The following is a 21,433-nucleotide window of genomic DNA, read 5'->3' on the forward strand; positions in this document are numbered from 1 at the left end:
GATGGCACATAACAACAACCACTAGGCCACCAGAGCTTCCTTATTTGAACAACTCTAATATTGTTGGGAACTCTGGTGTCTTAATGGCATTAAATTTCACATTCAGTGCAAAGATGAGCTGTTCAAATCACCAGCTGCACTGTGAGATAAAGACAGGCTGGCTTCCCTTAAGATTTATTTCCTCTGAAACCTTCTGGAGGATCTCCTATGTTCCAACTTGGTGATGTATAATAATAAATATGTAAGTATACACATTTTCTTTTTTTAGTTATTTTTTTTTAATTCTCTTATATTGATTTGCTTATAAAATTCTTATACATTGTATTTCACACTACTATTCATACTGTTCATTTGCATTGTGTTTCACACAATCTTTCCCATTCATTATTTTTTATCTAATTAATCACCATTGGATTTTACCCATTATTAGGGTGCCTTTTCGGGTCCTCACTGGATCTTTCACATTTCCTTTACCCACTCTCTCAATCCACCAAATTGTACAAATCTGTGATTTCCCCCTTATTCATTCTCACCCCTCAGCTCCCACCCTCTTCCCCCTTGAACACCCAAACATGTTTTGCTAGATATACTCTCCTATTTTTACAGTGATGATCCTATGCATTATTTCTTCTTATAAGACTTACATAAGACATTCTCTCCCAAGTTATGTAATATTTTTCAAAATTGTTGTTCCTGTATGCTGCATAGTATTCCATTGTTTGAATGCACCACAATTTCTCAACCTAATCAGTTGTGGTTTGACATTTGGGCTGTCCCCATATTCTTGGCAATGGTAAATAATGCTGCTATGAACATTGGTATACAAATATCCATTTCTTCCTCTCTCCTAATTTCCTTGAGGTCTATTCCAAGTAGTGGAATAGCTGGTTCATATGGAGTTTCTATGTTCACTTTTTTAAGGAAATGTCAAACTGCCTTCCAGAGTGGTTGTCCCATTGTATAATAACACTTACAGTGAATGAGAGTTCACACCTCTCCGCATCCTTGCCAACATTTATTGCTTGCTGCCCTGCTAAACTTTGTCACAGTTACTGGAGTGAGATGATAATCTTATTGAGATTTTGATTCATACCTCTCTTATTGTCAGTGATTTTGAGTATTTTTCTGTGTCTGTTGGCCATACGAATGTCTTCCTCTGTTAAAAGTCTTTCCATGTCTTTTGATTACTTTGTAATTTGGCTATCAATCTTTTTCTTCTGGAGGCCCAGTTGGTAGGTGCCCTCGAGTTAAGTAATTCATAGCATCCCTATGAACAAAAGACCTGAACCCTATACTGTCCTGTGCCATCCTCACAATTCCAGACAAACAAGAGCCCATTGCATCAGTAACCTTGTCAGTCCACCTAGTTGACGATCTTTCTCTCCTTTGCTGATCCTCCACCCTAGCCAGCATCATGTCCTTCTCCAAGCAGTAGCCTTTCCTAGCAACATGCCCAAAGTATGTGAGGCAAAGCCTCATCCTTCTTGACTCCAAAGAATATTCTGCCTTCAACCTTTCCAAGACATATTTGTTCTCTTGGCCGTCCATGGATTATTCAGTGCTTTTCTCCAACATCACAGATCAAAGGTGTCAATTCTTTTTCTGTCATCCTTATTCATTGTCCAGCTCTTAGATGCATAGCAATTGATCAGAAAAATCATGGCTTGAATCAGATGAATTTTAGTGCTCACACTGACATTATTATTCCTCAGTAATTTGGAGAGGTCCCTAACTGCAGATTTTCCCAGTGCAGTGTGTCTCTTTATTTCCTGACTACTGGTACCAAGGATGTTAATTGTGGATCTAAGTAATATGAAGCTGTTGACAGTTTCCATATCCTCTCCCTCCATCATGACTTCCTATCAGTCTATTGGTAAGAATCTTTGTTTTCTTGACATTGAGATATAATCCAAATTGAAGACTGCATTCTTTCTTCTGTAGTATTCTGTAAACTTTTGTTTACGAGATCCTTGTCAGAGATGGTATTGCCAAATGCGTTTTCCCAGTCAGTAGTTTTTCTTTTCATTCAGTTGGAAAAAGTTTTTGATATGCACCAGTATTTAATCATTAGAAAGTTTTATTCATCAGTTTTATCCTCTTTAGATTGTACAATTTCTGGCTGTATTTCGCAGTGTCTTTTTACCATAGGCTAAGCCTTCTAAGTGGAAGGAGGAGTGGCATCCACTTCCATAATAGCTTGCCTCCGGAAACCCCATGAACTTGGAGAAAGGATAAAAGGCACCCAAGCGTCAAGGACTCTCCTTCATAGGATCGCTATGAGTCGCCTGCGACTCGACGGCACTTAACAACAACAAAGCCTTCTAAGTTTGGCCTTAGTTTGTCTCTTGAGCACTTTATGGCTTTATGCTTTACTACAAGATCTCTCATTCACCTTGAGTTGATTTTTGTGAACGGTGTGGATCCTGTTTCAGCTTTCTGCAGGTAGCAGTCCAGTTTTGCCAGCACTATTTGTTGAAGAGTCTGTCATTTCCCTATTTGATAGGTTTTATCTCCTTATCTAATATCACTTGACCATAGATAGCTGTGTTCATTTCTGGGCTCTTGATTCTGAGCCTTTGTACTATATGCCTGTAATTGTACTAGAACCATGCTGGCTTGGTTACTACTGCTGTGTAGTAGATCTTGAGGTCAGGGAGTATTATGCCTCCCACTTTGTTTTTCAGAGTGCTTTGTTAAATAAATACAGGGTCTCTTTCTGCTCCAAAGAAATTTGACAATTTCCCTTTCAAACTCCTTGAAGAATGAATTTGGTATCTGCATTAGGATTGTGTTGAACATGTAGATTACTTTTGATAGGATTATCATTTTCACCATGTTGAGGCTTCCTATCCATGAGCAGGGAACATTTTTATGTATACTCAGTCATCAAAAACTCAAACTCATTACTGTGGAGTAAGAGCTGACTCATAGCTGATCCCCCAGTGGATTTTTTTGAGGCTGTAAATTGTACATAGTAAATTGCCTAGTTTTCTCCTTGGTGCTACAAGTGAAGTAGAACTGCCTGAAAGTATTACTTTTGGGTTAACAGTACAACTCTTTATGAATTGCTGCATCAGAGCTCATAATTATGAATATTAATACAAATGAAAGTAAAAGCTTATAACCAAACAATTCAATTTCACATAGTTTTTGCGGCAACAGTTCCTTATGTGTTATTGGAGAGTGCAATTTTTAACACCAGCCCACAGCAAAGTGTGAAAGACTGGCAAATATGTCATTATGAAAATTCTGCTTTTCCCTAAATAGTTTACTAATACATTTTGTTGTTGGTTGCCTTCGAGTCAAACACAACTCATAGTGACCCTATGAACAGAAGGCCTGAAACTCTTCTACAACAATTGAAATTTATCAAAGTTCATGGAGTTTCTGGAGGCTTGTTAGTTAGGAAGTAGATGCCACTCCTGCTTCCAAACTAATACATATTAGGATCTAAAAAAGGAAACAAAGCCTGTCTAAGCAGTTATTACATACATGAACTCTTTTCTTTATGATGATGCTTTCTTCACCTATTTTTTTAAAAAATATATAATCTTTCAGAGCTTCTTCTTGTTGTTGCTAGGTGTCATCAAGCCTACTCAAGGTGACACTGTAATCAGTGAATCAGAACCCTTCCCTCACCTGTGTCATCTTCGTCATCTCTGATATACTTAAGCCCATTGTTACAGTTGTTGTGTTCATCCCTTTTGTTGAAGACCACCTTCTCTTTTGCTGACCCTCCATTTTTCCAAGCATGATGCCTTTTCCCAAGGATTGCCTCCCCCCCAACATGCCCAAAGTATGTGAGACAAAATTTCACCATCCTTTTCCTTTAAGGGGCACCTTGAGTTTACTTTTTTAAGAAATGTTTGTTTGCTCTTTTGATAATCCATAGGATAGTCAGGACTTTTCAGTAACATCAAAACTCAAAGGCATCAATTGTTCTTCTGTCATCCTTATTCATTGCCCAACTTTGAGATGTATAGCATTTAAGTAGATCAGGAGCACTTTAGAATCTTTAATTACCAAATTTTGAAGTAAGTATACAAATAGAATAGGAAGTGAAATGAAGCCTTGCATTTCCTTTTCTACATTAGATTAGATTTGATGAAGAAATGAGAAATATGAGATTTTTGTTTTGACACCAAATAATTAGTAAATAAAAAGTTCATGAAAGTGGTACATCATAATATCATGTGGGTTTTCTGTGTTTTATTGTTGTTTTTCAGTGTTTTGGTTCATAGTTGACTATATATTTAAAATTTTTGAAAAGTACGTTTTAAAAAAATTGACTGGATAAAGGGGTAAACTTCTGGTTACCATGCATGCAGGCAGGTACCAGGAGGAACATTCATCAGTGACCACTGATAGGCTGACTTCTCTTGAGAATGTGCCCATTAAGGGAAGAGACATAGAAGGAAACCTGAACAATCCTGATTTTCATGTTCTTTAATGCCAGTTCTTCACATGGAAGGAGGGAGAATTTTCCAGAAAATTACTTCAAACTAGTTTCTGTTGAATTCCATAGATCTATTACTTTTCCGTATAAAATCAGAGATGCAGTCTCTTGGGGGGAAATGAAAAAAACTAGATAATCACTGGAAAGTTAAGACAATTATTTTCAGCAAATAAAGACACTACTTAGAATTTTACATGTCTTTTACATTTTAACACTAAACAGTTTATATGTTAAGACATTAAAATAATAAAAAGGATGTTTTATATAGCTCTGGATGCCAACAGAGAGCTACAGATTCATAAAATAATATTAAGAATATAATTGAGGGATAATTAAATAACTGAATAAAATGCTATGTACTTTGATTTGCCTCTTTCTTACTTCCTAACAGAGAAGATTGGGTCTGAAAACCCTGGGCTGTGGGAAGTATGTACATATTCCTTCTGGGTGGATTGAAGCAGTATATCTGGCTCAGTGCAAGGGAGATATCCAAGATGGTAAGTGCTCAAACCAAGTTATTGATTACATTGTTTCCTAGATTAGCAATGAAGGCAAAATTTGAGAACCCTAACTTCTAGAAATTGTGCAGGAGCCATGAAAAATGTGCCTTTCTCCAGCAAAGTTTCTTACAGTGTTTCATTATGAGAGTTCCTTTTGTGATTTTGAATTTATAAATTTGCCTACTCGTTTGCTAGTTACAAAATAATGTTGAAGCTCTTCCTTCCACATAATGTGGAAAAAAGGCCTCTTCAAGGCCTAAAATCAGTTAACTAGGCTTCTAGTCCCTGCTAAGAATTTGTATTTTTGCCCCAGATTCTACTGGATCAGAACCTACATTTTAACAAGATCTCAGGTGTTTTCCACCCCCGCTTCTTTTAATTATTTTCTTTTCTTATTGGCTTTTTATAATAGGTTTTGTTTTATTTCATAACAATAATTACTATTGGACAATGGTGTTATTTACAATGTCCTATGGAAACCTCTTTTTTTCTGTCCCCTTCTTCCCTCTCCCTATTTGATCAGCTATACCTGTCCTCTCCCCTTCCTCAATCTGTTATAGTGTCCGCTGTTTATTCTATCCAGCTCTTCCTATTTCCCTCAACCATCCTATTTTATTTAAAGTATTTGTCCTTTTGTGACTGAGTTATTTCACTCTGCATAATATCCTCTCGACTTATTCATGTTGTATAGTGTATAACAAGTTCATTGTTTTTTAATGCTGTATAATATGCCATTGTATGAATGTAGTGAAATTGCTCTATCCATTCCTTAGTTGAAAGGCACATAGGCTGTTTCCATTACACTGTGAATAATGCTGCAGTAAACATAGGTGTGTACGTGTATCTGTTCATATCTTAGTTCTGATTCTATTAGGATATATTTTCAGTAGTGGGAATAATTTTATCTCCTCTTTGCTAAATTGGATACATCTTATTTTCTTTTGCCTTAATAAGTTCTAACCAGGACTTCCAGTATAGTATTGAATAGCAGTGGTGATAGTATCCTTGCCTGTTCCCTATTCACAAGGGGAATGACTTTAGTCTTTCTCCACTGAAGATGATGTTGGCTATTGGTTTTGTGTTGAGAAAACCCCCCTCTATTGCTATTTTATTGAGTGTTTTAATGAAGAATGGATGGTGGATTTTATATAAGGCTTTTTCTGCATCAATTGAGAGGATCATGTGGTTCTTGTCTTTTGCTTTATTTGTTAAAATATTTTTATTTTATATTGGTTTGCTTATAAAGTTCATATACATTGTGTTTCACACTATCCTTAATTCACATAGTGTTTCATACATTTATTGTCATCCATTATGTTTTATAAAATTAATCACCATTGATGTGATGGATTGCATTTTATGTTTAACCATCCTTGCATGCCTGTTAGAAATCGCATTTGAAAAAAAAATTTAAAAAAAAGGAAATCGCATTTGATCAGAAGGCCTTGATTCTTTTCATGTATTTTGAATTTTATTAGCTAGGATTTTGTTAAGGATTTTTACATCAATGTTTATGAGAGACATTTGTTTATAGTTTCTGGTTTGATTATACTATTAACTGGTCTTGGTATAAGGTTTATGCTTATTTCATAGAATGAATCTGGGGATGTTCCTTCTTTCTTTATATTTTGAAATAGTTTAGGAAAAATTGGTGACCAAAGAATTCCTTCCTGATTATTTGGTAGAATTCACTGGTGAAGCCATCTGGGACAGGATTTTTGTTGTTCTTGGGAGTTTTTAATGACCTGTTTAATTTCTTCTTTTTGGATAGGTTTGTTCAAGTGTTTTATTACAGTCTGTGTAAATTTGGGTAGGGTGTGCAGTTCTAAGAATTTTTCTATTTCTTCTAGATTTCTAAATTGTTAGAATCATCTATTCATAATATTCTATTATTATCCTCTTTCTTTCAGTTGTTTCTCTGTTATGATGTCACCCATTTATTATATTGTTCAGATTAATTGTGTCTTTTCTGTCCTTTCCTTTGTAAGATTTGCCAATGATTTACCAATGTTATAAACCTTTTCAAAGATCCTTGTCTTGTTGATAATTTCAATTGTTTTTCTGTTTTCTGTTTCATTTACTTCTTCCCTTATCTTTGTAATCTCATTTCTTCTAGAGATTGTCTGGTTTTCTTGCTGGTCTTTCTTTTATTTGTTGGAGATTTTGAGGTAAGTAGTTATGTTAAAATTGCCATATGCAATTTTATTGAATTGTAGTCTGAGAGGATGCTTTGTAATATTTCAGTGTATTTGAATTTATCAAGGTTTGTTCTGGGTCCTGCAGTCAATCTTGGACAATGTATCATTTTTACATTGTTGCTGGCTACCTTTTTTTCTTTGCTGTCTCTGTGAAGAACTTTTTTTATTTCTTATAAAGTTGGTCTTGTTTTCATGAATTCTTTCAATTATATTTAATTCTTTTTTCAATTTTTATATTATTTCTTCATTTTTTATGGTTTTGCTTATTGCTATGACCTTCCCTCTCTCTGAGTATTGCCTTTGCTGTAACCCAGAGGTTTTGAAACATTGTGTTTTCACTTCTATTTGCTTCAAGAAACCTGCTAATTTCATTTTTTTATAACCCAGTAGTGATCAATAAAGCTGTTATTTAGCTTCTATGTGGATGTTTTTTCCTCCTTCATTCTCTTGTTAATATATACTTTTATAACAGTGTAAGCTGAGAAGGTGCTTTATAGCATTTCAGTAGTTTTGAATTTATTGAGACTTGTTTTATGCCCATACATACATATGGTCAGTTCTGTAGAATGTATAGGGTGCACTTGAAAAGAATGTAAATTGGGCCTTTATTTGGTGATATCCTCTGTATATGTCTGTGAGGTTGTTAATTGTATAGTTTCATTTTCCTGCTTATTTGCTGGTTTCTTTCTAGTTGTCCTTTTCAGTGAGAATGATGTGTTAAAGTCTTCTACTATTATAGGATTGTCTGTGTCTTTGTTTGGTCTACTTATATATGTTTCATGAAGTTTGCAGCTCTATCATTCTTTTACTATGTATTGGGAATTGTTTGTGTAAAGGTATAAATAGTTATTTCCAGCCACCCTAAGCAAAAAATTCTCTGGTCAACCAATACCAAATCCTTGTAGTACTGCTCCCCTGATCAATTAAGTTTCCCTTTCCTAGTAAATTAAATAGCGTTCTGATGTCTTGACAGAAAAGAATTGCATTGCTAATCGAAAGACATATGTTTTGAATCTATCGGCTGTTCGATGGAAGGAACAGGGGCAGTCTCCTCCCATTTGATTAATGGCCCCTGAAAATTCACTGGAGGCTCAACTACGGGTCATTTCCAAATTGAAGGAACATGATATGACATCATTCAGCACATAGATATTAATTAAGATTATGCCTTCTTGTTCTATTATGCCTTTAAGCATATATAAGCTCCTTCCTTTTTCTTTATGTTTATTTTAACCTTGAAGTCTATGTTATCAGAGATTGGTATTGACCCTTTTGTTTTGTGTTTTCTTTTGGTTGCTTCTGCTTGTTAATTTTTTATTTCTAAGTCCATTTTCACCTCATTCCTTAAATGTGTCTTTTATGGACAGGATATTGATAATTTTTCCTTTTTTAATCCATTTTGCTATTATTTTTCTTTTAAATGGTGTATTTAAGCCAATTTCACACAATTTAGTGTGATTATCAATTGTTGTTGTTATGTACCATTGAGTTGATTGCAACTCAAAGTGACCTCATGTACAATAGCGCTGAAATCTACTCTATCCTGTGCCAACTTTACTGTCTCTGACACACGTACCCTCATTACCCTAGTCACTAAATCAATCCGTCTCATCGATGGTCTCCCTCTCTTTCTCTGTCCCTCTACCCTCCCAAGCATGACATCCCTCTCCAAGGACTGTTCCTTCTTTGCAACATTCCCATAGTATGTCAGATGAAGTTTCAGAATCCTTGCCTCCAAGGAGCAGCCTGGTTTCACCCACTCTAGGACGAACCTGTTTGTTCTTCTGGGAGTTAATAGTGTATTCAGTACTCTTCTCCAGCACTATGGCTCAAAGGCAAGATTTTACTTATAACATTTTGTTGAGTTGTTGCTGTTGTCTTTAGTCTATCCATTTCTGTGAAGGATTTCCTTTAGTTTTTCTTATTAACTTGGTCTTGTTTTCATTGATTTCTTTCATTTCAGCTTTTCTGAGAATGACCTAATTTCCCCTGCATAATTTATGGACAGTTTAACTAGCTGCAGGGTCTTTTGTTGACCCTTCTTTTCTTACAACCTTTTGTATTTGCCATTTTATGAACTTCTTACTCACATAGTTTCCACTGAGAAGTCTGAGTTTAATTTTATTGACTCTTTTTTGTAGGTAACTCTTTGTTTTTCTTAAGGTCCTTTTAATATTCTATCCTTATCTTTGATTTTAGAAAATTAGACTATGATATGTTTTGATGTTTTTCTTTGGAGGTTTATCCTGCTATTAGAAAGATCACTACTTGGAAAAGGTCATTATGCTTGGAAGGATGGAGGGTCAGTGAAAGAGAGCAGGACCCTCTAAAAGATAGATTGACAGTGGATGGAGAAATGGGCTTGAGTATCTTAGGGCTTGTGAGGATGGGGCAGGACAGGACACGGTTCAAGTCTGCCATTCATAATGTCACTGTTAATCCTCTTTGGAGTTCACTCAGCTTCCTGAATGTATATTTTCTTATTTTTTATGATACCAGAAATTTTTCTTCTTCTACTTCTTCTACCACTTTTTCAGTATTCTCCTTTTTTCTTATCTGGAATTCTAATCATTTGTATCTCTTTCCCTCCCCTTCCTTATCTAGAATTCTCATCACTTGGCTTCCAATCACTTATATCTCTCTTTTTTTAAAAAATAATTTTAATGAGCATTTACAGAGATTTTTGGATTTCCATTCATTCATTGCTGCACTTCTCTCCCTGCCCAGCTCTCCCCTGCCCAGCCCTCCGCCCCCCCCCCCCCCCCCCCCCCCCCCGCCCCCAGTTCGTTCCTCTCTTTCAAAAGTAAAAGAAACACTCCTTCCCTGGTACAAAATCCCCCCGCACCCCTCCCACCACCACAAGTACATTCCACTATGCAACCTTAATTGTGGACTCTTGTGATAACCATAATACCCTATCATACATCACTTTTAAATTATTAGTGATTATTATTTTTAAATTTTTAAAAATTTTATTCTTGTTGTGTACCAGCAGGTTGGATCTAACTGGCACAGGAGGAGATTGCCCATTCTTCTCCAGCAGAGAAGATTCGGTGGATTTGAACCGTGCACCTTCAGGACTGTAGTACAGCTTTTTGCCTCTAGGCCACCAGAGCTCCCTTCACTTCATGACATCCCACATAATCTTTATGGATTTTTATTTTCTTTCCTTCCTTGTTTCTGTGTTTTCCTCTAGAGATTAGTATAAAAGGTCTTATCTTTTGTCTCAGTGATTCTGGATTCCATTACTTCAATTCTGTTCTTTTGCCCCTTCCCCATGTTCATGCTGTTGTTCTTGTTAGATGCCATCAAGTAAGTATGACTCACAATGAACTTTTGAGCAATGAATCTGAACTCTATCCTATCTTACGCCATCCTAATTATTTTTTACATGTTTGAGCTCTTTGTTACAATCATTATGTCAGTCTGTCCTTTGGAGGATCTTCCTTTCTTTCATTGACCCTCCACCTTTCCAAGCACGATGCCTTTTTCCAAGAACTGGCCCTCCTAACAACATGCCCACAGCATGCGAGATGAAGTTTCTCCATCTTTGTTTTTAAAGAGTACCCTAGTTAGACTTTGTCAAAGATATATTTGTACTTTTTAGCTGTCCTTCCAATATCCAGTACTACTCTTCTTAACGGAGTCATCTGCCCAGCATGTTTTTGGACCCACAACGAAGGATGGGGCTCAATATAGCCCTTAGATGGGATTATTGAATTTTTGGCTTTTCCTTTTGCGCCATGGTAGAGGGAATGTTTAAGCCTCTGCCCTGAATTTATAAGTCTTCGATTCTCTTTTGAATCAGAAGTTTTTTGAGCTTTCGAGTCTATCTGCCTCTTGGCAAATCTCTGTGTTTCTGTGTCACATGAGAATGCAGCTTAAGGTCACTAGGCTGGTGTCAGCTGTAGGAAGAGTGTGTGTGTGTGTGTGTGTGTGTGTGTGGGGGTGGGAACCCAGAACCCTGCTCATGGCAGTAGTTGTATCCTGGTCTTTTTCTTTTGATCCTTGCAAAGTGAATCACTCAGTATCTGTCAGTGTCTCCATGAGATCATGAGTTGGGGTTCACTGTACATCCTAGTTGATTCCTTTTTTTTCTAGTTGATTCTTAATATATGCTTTCATATGTACCTGAAGGGATCTTATTAAGAGTCAGATTCTGATACAGTATCTCTGAGGTAAAAAAGCAAATTTTCAGTAGAGGTGAAAACTAGAGTAAATCCTCCCCAAATCATTATTCCCCCCCCCCAAATTAACAATTAATTAAAAAGATTAATATAAAATTAAAAAAACCCAACAACCCTCAAATTGAAACTCACTGCTGTGGAGTAGGAACTGACTCACAGGTGTCCTCCAGTAGGTTTTTGGGAGGCTTCAGACTAAAGAAGATTGCTTATTTTTCTCCTGGAGAGCTGGTGGTGGTTCGAATTTATCAGCATCATACATGGCCTTTGGGTTAGCAGCCTAACTCCCTATGGACTTTATTTACAATAGGCGCTATACTTTCAAGAAACCTGTTTCAGCGTTTTCTAATTATAACTGTTTCATGCAATATTAATCAATAGCCATTTGTTTTTTTTATTTATTTTAAAAACTAAGATTTCTCATTTTCTTTTCACATATGAATTCTCATTTATTTGTTTCATTTCAGACCACTGTCTAAGCAATCTGGAAAAAATAAATCAAGAAAAACTCTATTATTTGTAGGGGAATCATTTCCTTATATCACTACCCTAAACTTCATGTGTATGACTTCTAAAAGTTAGTTTTAGGATGTTAGCCCAAATCAGAATATTTCCCTGTGTAAACTGTGTTTTGTAGTGCTCTCTGGCAGCTTTCAAAAAATTAGGAAGAATAAGAGATCCTTTGTATTTTATTTGCATTTATGGCACCTTATCACAGTGCCATGCCCAGCCGGATCTTTATCAAATGTTTAATGATATTGAGGTAAACATTCTTGGTTGCTCATCTAGAAAGTCAATCCTTCTTTGTCAATTAATTCTTAGTTATGTTCCGATCCCTAGGTGTCTCCAATGGTATCCACTTAGCTGCTAACCTAAAAGTTGACAAGTGCATAAATTGATATCACGGGAGGAAAGGCTTATAATCTCTTTTATTAATATCACAGCCAAGAAAATCATATGGAGCAATTCAAGTCTGTGACACCTGGGATTGCCATGACTCGAAATTGACTACTGGGCGGTTATTTTTATTTTGTAGTTTAGATATCCTGTAGAGGTGTGATTAAAACATAACTGGTACTTACCTTGACCATGGGGTGTCTTGTGAATGGTCTAAATCAATCATGGCAATCTTTTTTACTTACTAGGTATTGGGTTAGGAGTAACCACATGAATTTCGTGCTGGCCAATTAAATTTAAGCACAGATTTATTTTTGGGTATTTTTGCTGACTTAGTTTAGAAAAAAACGAAAACAAAAACACACCACCACACTACATACCCCAACAACACCAAAACCTACAATCAAAAAGTAACAAACCATGCCTGGGGAGAATGTACTCCCTTCTTTTCTCACTCCCTTTTTTATTCCCATCTAAATTGCTGTTTGTAAGAACAAAATGCCCGCGGGCTTGTGCAGTCTTCACAGTCAAAAACATGCAGTGGAGCCAGAAGGTGGAAACAAATATTCACATAGTCACTAGTTTTATCAATCAACCTTGAAACCTTTCAACTCTGATCTTGTAAAATGGTAAACATCTGTATTTGAAGATGCTTATTGAGTTTTCTAGTACCACAGCTAAAAATATGTTAACTATTTCTGTTCTTGAACACTAACTAAAAAACCCAAACCCATTGCCATTCAGTCTGAACAGACTCATAGCTGACCTCTTTGGGGAGGCTAGAAATTGTGGAGGGGGAGACTGCCCATCTTTCTTCCATGGAGCTGCTGGTGCATTTGAACCACTTGCTTTGGGTTGATAATGCAACTCCTTACCCACTAGAGCACTAGATATCACTAACTACCAATCCAAATACAATATTTTCCTTCCAGCTCTAGAATTAAAATACTCTCCTAATTAGTGGCCTCCCTGTACTCTTGCCCACTGCTTTTTCTACAATTGATTTGCAAATTAGCAGTAGCCATCCTAAATTAATTCTAGCACCTTCTATTACAATTAAATTGAACCCCAACTTCATTCATTCACTATTTCAAACGTTGCTTGATTCGATCTCTGACTACTTTGTCTACTTATTAATTTTACATCAGTCAGATTGGCCTCTTGTCCTTGAATATCACTTGTGTTTTCCAATACTTGCCTTCTCTGTTTTTGATCAGATACTAATATGGCAGTGCCTCAAAACCTTTGCAATGAATTGAGATGCTTTTCTTTCTAAATTCTTAACAACGTGTTCTCCGTCTTCTGGTATGCCTAGTCATCTTTTCTATACCTAGATTTTCTGGTCTTTTTTTCTTTTATTCCTTTTATCCTTAGCTGTGTCATTAATTATTTAATTCTGTCCACACTGTTTCAATGTTGTTAGGTACCATTGAGTTGATTATGACTCAGTAAGACCATCCTTATAATCTCCACCATGTTTAAACCCACTATTGCAGTCACTCTGTTAGTCCACCTCATACTGGGGTTTCTTCTTTTCTGCTGACACTATGCTTTTCCCAGAGTTGTAGTTGTTGTTATATGCTGTTGAGTCACCTCTGACCCATAGCAACACTATATACAGCATCTCATGCTTTCTCCTGAGCCAGTCTCATTAATTCCAACCCACCAAACTCCATTGCCCTAGTTACTGTATCTATCCATCTTATTCAGGGTATTCCTCTCCTGCGCTGTCCCTGCACCCTTTCTAAGCATGATGTCCTTCTCCAAGGACCAGTCTCTCCTGGCCACATACCCAAATTATGTGAGACAGACCTTCAAAATTCTAGCCTCCAAGGAGAAAGTCCGTTTCTAAACCATCTCTAAGACAGACCTATTTGTTTTCTTGGTAGTCCATGGTATGTTCGAGACTCTTCTCCAGCCCCACAACTTGAGTGCGTTGATTCTTCTGTTATCCTTCCTCATTGTCCAGTTCTCTGAAACATAACAAGTAATTGCGAAGACTATGGCCTCGATTAGGTACACCTTAGTCTCTAGACTGACATTGTTGCTCTTTAGCACTCTGGAGAGACCCATGACAGCAGATTTTCCCAAATGCAATTAATCTTTGATTTCCTGGCTGATGGTGTTAAGAGTGTTGATTATCAGTGCATCTTCTTACTACTAAGTCACTAGAACTGATTATAGTCCAGGAAATTTGGATTTTATTCCTTGAGATGAATAATGTAGATCACTAGATGATTCAACAACAATGAAAATTTACCAAATGCTTTTGGTAAGAGTCATGGTGAAAGCTACAGGGAGTACATTAGAAAGTAGATCTACCTCTGACACATATGTAAGAATATGATATTTTATACTTTGGTGACATCATCCCTGAGATTGCTGATGTATTTTCACTTTCCTCTTAAATCTTGCCAACCCAAAGGATCATGGTTCTAATCCACCAACTGTTCCATGGGAGAAAATTGGACAATCTCCTTCTGTGAAATTTACTACCTTTTAAAAACCTACTGGAGGTTTAGCTATGAGTTGAGTTTAATTCAAAGCTCTAGGACAACAACAATCAATTCAGGAAATTTGTTTAATTCATATTTTAAACTTCATACAGGGAGTGCTGGTCACCTAGTAGTTAAGGAGTTGCACTGCTAAATGAAGGGCTGGTGGCTCAATTTCACCAGCTGCTTTGCTGGAGAAAGACTAACAATTGAAAGACTAACAATCTCCTCTAGCTGGATGTACAGACTCTAAAAACTTCCTTAAGGGTCAACTATGAGTCAGTTACAACTTGAAGGCACATAAAGAACAAAACAACATTATATCTCATACACATTGAATCAAATGAAGAAAGGATACAACCCCAAGGCTCACTTTTCCTGTGCAGTGTTCCCTTGCTCTGTTCTAAGAAGGTCTTCCTGGTCTATGTGTAGATTTCAATTGAGTTCACATAAGTGTTCTGGAATCCCTATTCTTTTCAATGGTATCCATAATTTGTTATTCTCTGTGCAGTGAAATGCCTTTTCATTGTCAATAAAATACAAATATCTTTTTTTTGGAAAAAAAATAAAGAGTGTTGATTTGTGGAGCTGAGCAAGCTGTAATTGTTAATAACCTCAGTCTCTTCTGGTATCATGGTACTGCTAATTGGCCCAGTGGTGAGAATCTTTGTCTTCTTGATGTTGAACTTCAATCCATATTGGAGACTACATTCTTTGACCTTCTACAGCAAGAACTTCGGGTCTTCTTCAATTTCAGCCAGCAAGGTTGTGTCATTTGCATAATATAGATTGTTGATGAGTCTTCCTCCAATCTTGATGCCACATTACTCCTCATAAAGCCTTATTTTCCGAATGATATGTTCTGAATATAGGTTAAAAAGCTATGGGGACAGGATGCATCCTTGATGCACTCCTTTCCTGATTTTGAACCATAAAGTTTCCTTGCTCTGTTCTGAGGACTGCTTCCTGGTCCAAGTATAGGTTTTGCATAAGCACAATCATGTGTTCTGGGATTCCCATTCTTCTCAGTGTCAGCTACAGTTTGTTGAGATCCACACAGTCAAATGCCTTTCCATAGTCAATGAAACACAGCTAAACATTCTTCTTGTACTCCTTGATTTCTGCCAAGATCCATCTGACATTGACAATAATGTCTGTAGTTCCACAACCTCTCATAAATCCAGCTTGTATTCCTGGTAGTGATCTGTCAATGTACTGTTCCAGTCATTTCTGGATAATCTTCAGCAGGATTTTGCTAGTGTGTGGTGTTCATGATATTGTTTGATAATTTCCATACTCTGTTGGGTCACCATTCTAGGAATGGGAATAAATTTGGTCTCTTCCAGTCAGTTGGCCAAGTTGTTGTCCTTCAGATTTCTTGGCACAACTTAATGAGCACATCCAAGGTAATATCTGTTTGTCAAAAAACCTGGGGCTTTATTTTATGCAGCCTGAACTTCCTCCTTCATCACCATTGCCTCTTGATCATCTGTTATTTCTTGAAATTTTTCTGTATCAGCCAATTTTTTTTTTGTACAGTGACTCTGACTTTGTATACTCCTTCTATCTTCTTTTAATGATTCCTGAATCATTCAATATTCTGCCCATAGCATCCTTAAGCTTTGCAAATCATGGCTTGAATTTGTTCTTTAGTTCCTTCAGCTTAAGAAATGTTGAATGTGTTCCCAGTATGAAGTCTTATTCTAAGCACTGTTGTTTCCTGACAATGTACCCAAGGTATGTGAGATGAAGTTTTTATCATCTTTATGTCTTCAGGTACACTCTCCAAGATATATTTGCCTGTTCTTTTGTACACTTCATCAACACTACAACTCAAAGGTGTCAATTCTTCAGTATTCCTTGTTCATTGTTCAACTTTCACACGTATCTGAAGTAACTGAAAATATAATACTTGAGTCAGATGCACTTTAGTATTTCAACTAATTTCTGTTGAGTATGATTTGCCTAACAACAACAATTTTCCAATCAGTAAACACTAACTTCTCAGAGTTCTTTAAGATAGAAACAAAACTAATTTATAAGAAAGAAAGAAAGAAAGAAAGAAAGAAAGAAAGAAAGAAAGAAAGAAAGAAAGAAAGAAACTAATTTAATGAGATCTTTTTATAACCATTTAAAGGGAAGGATTCCCTCCCTTTTCTCTGTTCCTCATAAGTATCTCTCTTTCTTATATATCTAACAAGTAATTGACTAACTTCCTTACACATCCGCATTGTTTACCCAATTAATCAGTAATTTAAAGAACTAGTTGGCTTGAACCTTTCCTTTCTCTTATTCAACAGTCTACAGTGGTAATCACTCCTCTTTTGGTCATAAAACATGGAAGGTGCTAGTTATTTCTAATCTTACCGAGAATTCTCACCAGGCCCAAACATCTGAAAAAGAGAACAGTTGTTCAGATAGAAGAGTAGAGAAGAAACTGTGGGAATTCTTACTCATTGTGCATATTTCCTCTCATCAGCCCCCATAACCTCTATACCAGAGTGACAGATTTGGGAAGTTCACACTCCCTGTCTCTCATATGCATTTCTATGGCCTAGCAATTAAATTTCTGTTTTTTTACTCTGACCCTGTGTCCAAGGTTGGTTGATTTGATGACAGGTGGCAGGACCATGTTTCTCTGGTAGCATATGTATAAAAATCTCTCACTAACTTTTCCGCCAAAGGTTCTATTACCAAGTCGACTAATCTGTTGTAATGGTCATACAAACCTCCCTGGAGTCATGCTCATGATTACAGGCTCTATTAGGGGACAAAACAGGTTAACAGTAAAGAGTAGAAATAAGGTATGATTGTTCAGTCAAGATAATTTAACAGGCACACTCACAGACTCTTTGACTTTGAGCCTCAGGGCTTCAGGTCAGCTTTACAAAGCTCTTTATCTTGCAAATTATGATGTCTCCTCCCCAGCCCTCTAGCAGGCTTGGGGAAATCAACCTCTGTTCCACGCCCTCTCTGGCTCTGGCTCCAAGCGGTGGAGATCCTTTGTCAATTATCTCTCCTGGGCCTGTGGATTTCTTCTGCTGCTATTGAAGGGCCATGAATTCTGCAGTGCTATGATACTGATCTCTCTCAGTCTCATACAGGAATCTCTCTGGTCCTGAAGGGTGTCTTGCATTCTCAGCTTCTTTCTTGCTTGTGGTGAGAGTTTGATCTTTTGCCTCTAAACTGCTTGATTAAAACAGCAGGATGGGCAAATTAAACAATCCTGTCATCAGTCATCTACATATCTTGTTTTCAGGTTCTGCTCAGCCATATGACAAACGTCAAAACCATTTGGCTTGAAAGCCATTTTCAATAATAAATTCACTGTATCTTATTACAAATAAACATCTTTCTCATATTCTCTGCTTTCAGCCAAGATCCATCTGACACACAATATAATATTTCTTTAGCCACAGTCTTCTGAATCCAGCTTGAATTTCTGGCAGTTCCCTGAAGATGTATCACTCCAGGTATTTTTAAATATTTTCAGGAAGACTCTTCTTGTGTGTCTGTTATGTTTGTTGTACATAGGGTTGCAATGAGATGGGTCTGTCTTAATGGCACCTAACAACAACAAGCACAAGGAAGAAATCTTAATTGCCTTTTCTCATGTAGCCTCTGAAATCAGTGTCAATTCTGCTACATTTTACTGGTTTAAGAGGACAGATGGCCAGCTCAGGCTCAGTGAGAGGGAATATAGACTTCACCTTTTGATGAGAGTACTATCACAGGATTTGTATGTTATGTCTTCAATTTATGAACGCCTCATGAACAAATAGTTTCTTATAAGAAGTAATTGTGCCATCTAGAAAAAAAATAGCATGATGTTTAAATAATAGAGTCAACTTTTTAATATTTCAGAAGCTTTGGATATGCTTTATGCTTCCCTGGACCAAGCCTACTTTGATTACGATCAACTTCCTGTCTTATTTTTTGTTGCGGAATCAGTTTTACATAGACTCTGTTGTGATGCTTTTCTAACTGCATACTTATATTCAGTTGAAATAAAGCTTGCAAAGGTATGTTATGAACTATTTTATTTTTTATTTCTTATATGTACTATATGCAATCACATGTTATCAGTTTTAAGATCTAATTAGGGTATTCCAATTTATGGTACTATATGCTCTTATATATTATTTTAATTTTGTGTAAATATGGGTACATTAAGTTTTGGTAGCCAAACTGAGACAGTTTGAAGAAATATAGTACTGTGGACTGTGTAAGAAAATAATTAATTGAAACCCAAATTTGTACTCGCTGTTTAAAGACACAAACGTTTTTTTCTGAAGGACTTTCTTTTGCACTTTCTTTTCCACTTAAAAATTTGGACAGATAAACCCTATGTGGTTATCTAATTTGTTACAGTTGTTGTGTGCTGTCAAGCAGGAACTGACTCATAGCTGACCCTCCAGTGGGTTTTCAGAGGCAGTAAAATGCCTAGAGATATAGCTCATCTAACTCCTGTAGAGCAGCTGGTGGAGTCAAACCTAGTGCCTTTGGGTTGAAAGCATACCTCCTGACCACTAGGCTGCCATAACTCCCTAATAACAAATTTTCTAATAACAATTTTTTGCTAATTTATTATTAACAAATTTACTAATAACACATTTTATTAATCTGCAATTGTTGTTATGTGCCATTGAGTCACCTGTGACTCATGGTGACTGTGTATAAGTCTGAATTCTGCCCTGGCCTGAGCCAATCTTGCTGACTCCAAGACATACCTGTAACCATTGCCTTAGTTACTGAACCAATCCATCTCATCTGGGGTCTTCCTCTCCTGCACTTTCTTTCCTTCCACCCATCCAAACATGTTGTCCTTCTCTAAGGATTGGTCTCACCTGGCCACTTGCCCAAAGTATGTGAGATGGAGCTTTAAAATCCTAGCCTCCAAGAAGAAACTTAGTTTCACCCTCTACAAGAAAAACCTATTTTTTTTCTCTTTGTGATCCATGGTATATTCAAGACTCTTCTCCACCACCACAACTCAAAGACATAAATTCTTCTTCTGTCATCCTGAGTCATTTTCCATCTCTCTGAAGCATAACAAATAACTGTGAAGATGATGGCCTGGGTCGGGCACACTTTAGTCTCTAAGCTGACATCGTTGTTTCCCAGTTCTCCAGAGAGGTCCCTGCCAGCAGATTACCTAATACAATTCCTCTTTTGATTCCCTGACTGCTGGTGCCAAAAGTGTTGATTGTCGAGACCTGCAAGCTAGGTTTAGAAGAAGTCATGTCACTAGAGACATTATCATTAATGTCAGATGGATCTTGGCAAAAAGCCTTGGCAAAAAGGTTACCAGAAGAATATCTGTAGTATCGAGTAGTAGGCTGAACACTGTGACACTGATGTGTCAAATGCGTTAATGGTTGGCTACCCAATGCGGACAGAGAGTAGCGTGGAGCTCCCCATTTAAAACAAGCTTGGAAGGAGGAGTGGCATCCACTTCCATAACAGCTTGCCTCCGGAAACCCTATGAACCTGGAGAGGATGAAAGGCACCCAAGCATCGAGGACTCTTCTTCATAGGGTCACTATGAGTGGCCTACGACTCGATGGCTCTTAACAACAACAGCATTGAATAGTAGATCCTATGAATGAAAGACCTGTACACTTGTATAACTTTAATCATTTCTCCAGGTTTATAGGGTGTCCTATAGGAGGCAAGCTATTTTGGAAGTGGTTGCCACTCCTGCTTTCAAATTTGTTTTTATCTGGAAGTTCCACCAAACACTATCCACCATGGGTAACCATTATCTCATTTCACACATCAGTGTCACACAGTACTTAGCATCACAGCAACCACGAGTTACCTCTTTATAGCAAATGGACAGACCAGTGTTATACCACTTAGAAAAATGTTTGACCAAAACCGATTAAAACCAGGCCTGAGGGGCACCCACCTTTAGCTTGGTAGCATAACTTTCTATCCACTAGGGCAACAGAGCTGTCTCTATGCTGTTGTTAAGTGCCATCAAGTCGTTTACGACTTGTAGAGACCCTATGAATGAAAGACCTGAACTCTTGTATAACTTTCATCATTTCCCCACGTTCCTATGTACAAAGCACGTTTCTAAATTCTTTAGCTGTATTACTTTATTTACTTCTAACAACTTAAGGATACTGCATAATTTAAAATCGAAGTAAGTGTGCACCGTTCCTTCATCATACCATTAAATCTGCATGCTTAGCAAATACTCTGAGAAGCTTGATGATTATATGAAGAAGAATGTGTCATTGGGATTGGTGGTGCAGTTGACACAATCTTGCTTGCTGAAAGTGAAGAAGACTTGAAGTACTTACTGAAGATCAATGAGTATAGCCTTCAGTAGGGATTACACTAGATCATAAAGAAAATGAAAATTCTTACAACTAGACCAATGAATAACATCATGCCAAATGAAGAAGGTTGAAGTTGTTAATGATTTAATTTTACTGGATCTACAATTTGTACACCAATGTTCATAGCAGCATATTATTCACCATCACCTGAACATGGAAACAGCCCAAATGTCCAACCACAAACAAATGGATTGAGAAATTGTGGTACATTCACACAATGGAATACTATGCAGCACTCAGGAGCAATAACTTAGTAAATTATTACTTAACTTGGGAGGGACTGGAGAGCATTATGCTGAGTGAACTAACTCAGTCCCACAAGAATAAATATTGTATAAAACCTTTATTGTAGA

At 37.0% G+C, this 21,433-nt stretch overlaps 1 protein-coding gene across 1 annotated transcript in view; it reads left to right on the top strand.

The window, feature by feature from the left end:
* TMEM232 (transmembrane protein 232) overlaps positions 1-21,433 on the top strand; it is a 480,401-nt gene that overhangs the window by 72,087 nt on the left and 386,881 nt on the right. The window contains exons 4-5 of the mRNA XM_006886706.1: positions 4,848-4,953; positions 18,595-18,752. Of these exons, the coding sequence (XP_006886768.1) occupies positions 4,848-4,953; positions 18,595-18,752 (264 nt within the window). The remainder of the gene's footprint in view (positions 1-4,847; positions 4,954-18,594; positions 18,753-21,433) is intronic.

This window comes from Elephantulus edwardii, unplaced genomic scaffold, assembly GCF_000299155.1.
Source record: "Elephantulus edwardii isolate Elephantulus edwardi_28Jun2011 unplaced genomic scaffold, EleEdw1.0 scaffold00050, whole genome shotgun sequence".
NCBI classification, from domain to species: Eukaryota; Metazoa; Chordata; class Mammalia; order Macroscelidea; family Macroscelididae; genus Elephantulus; species Elephantulus edwardii.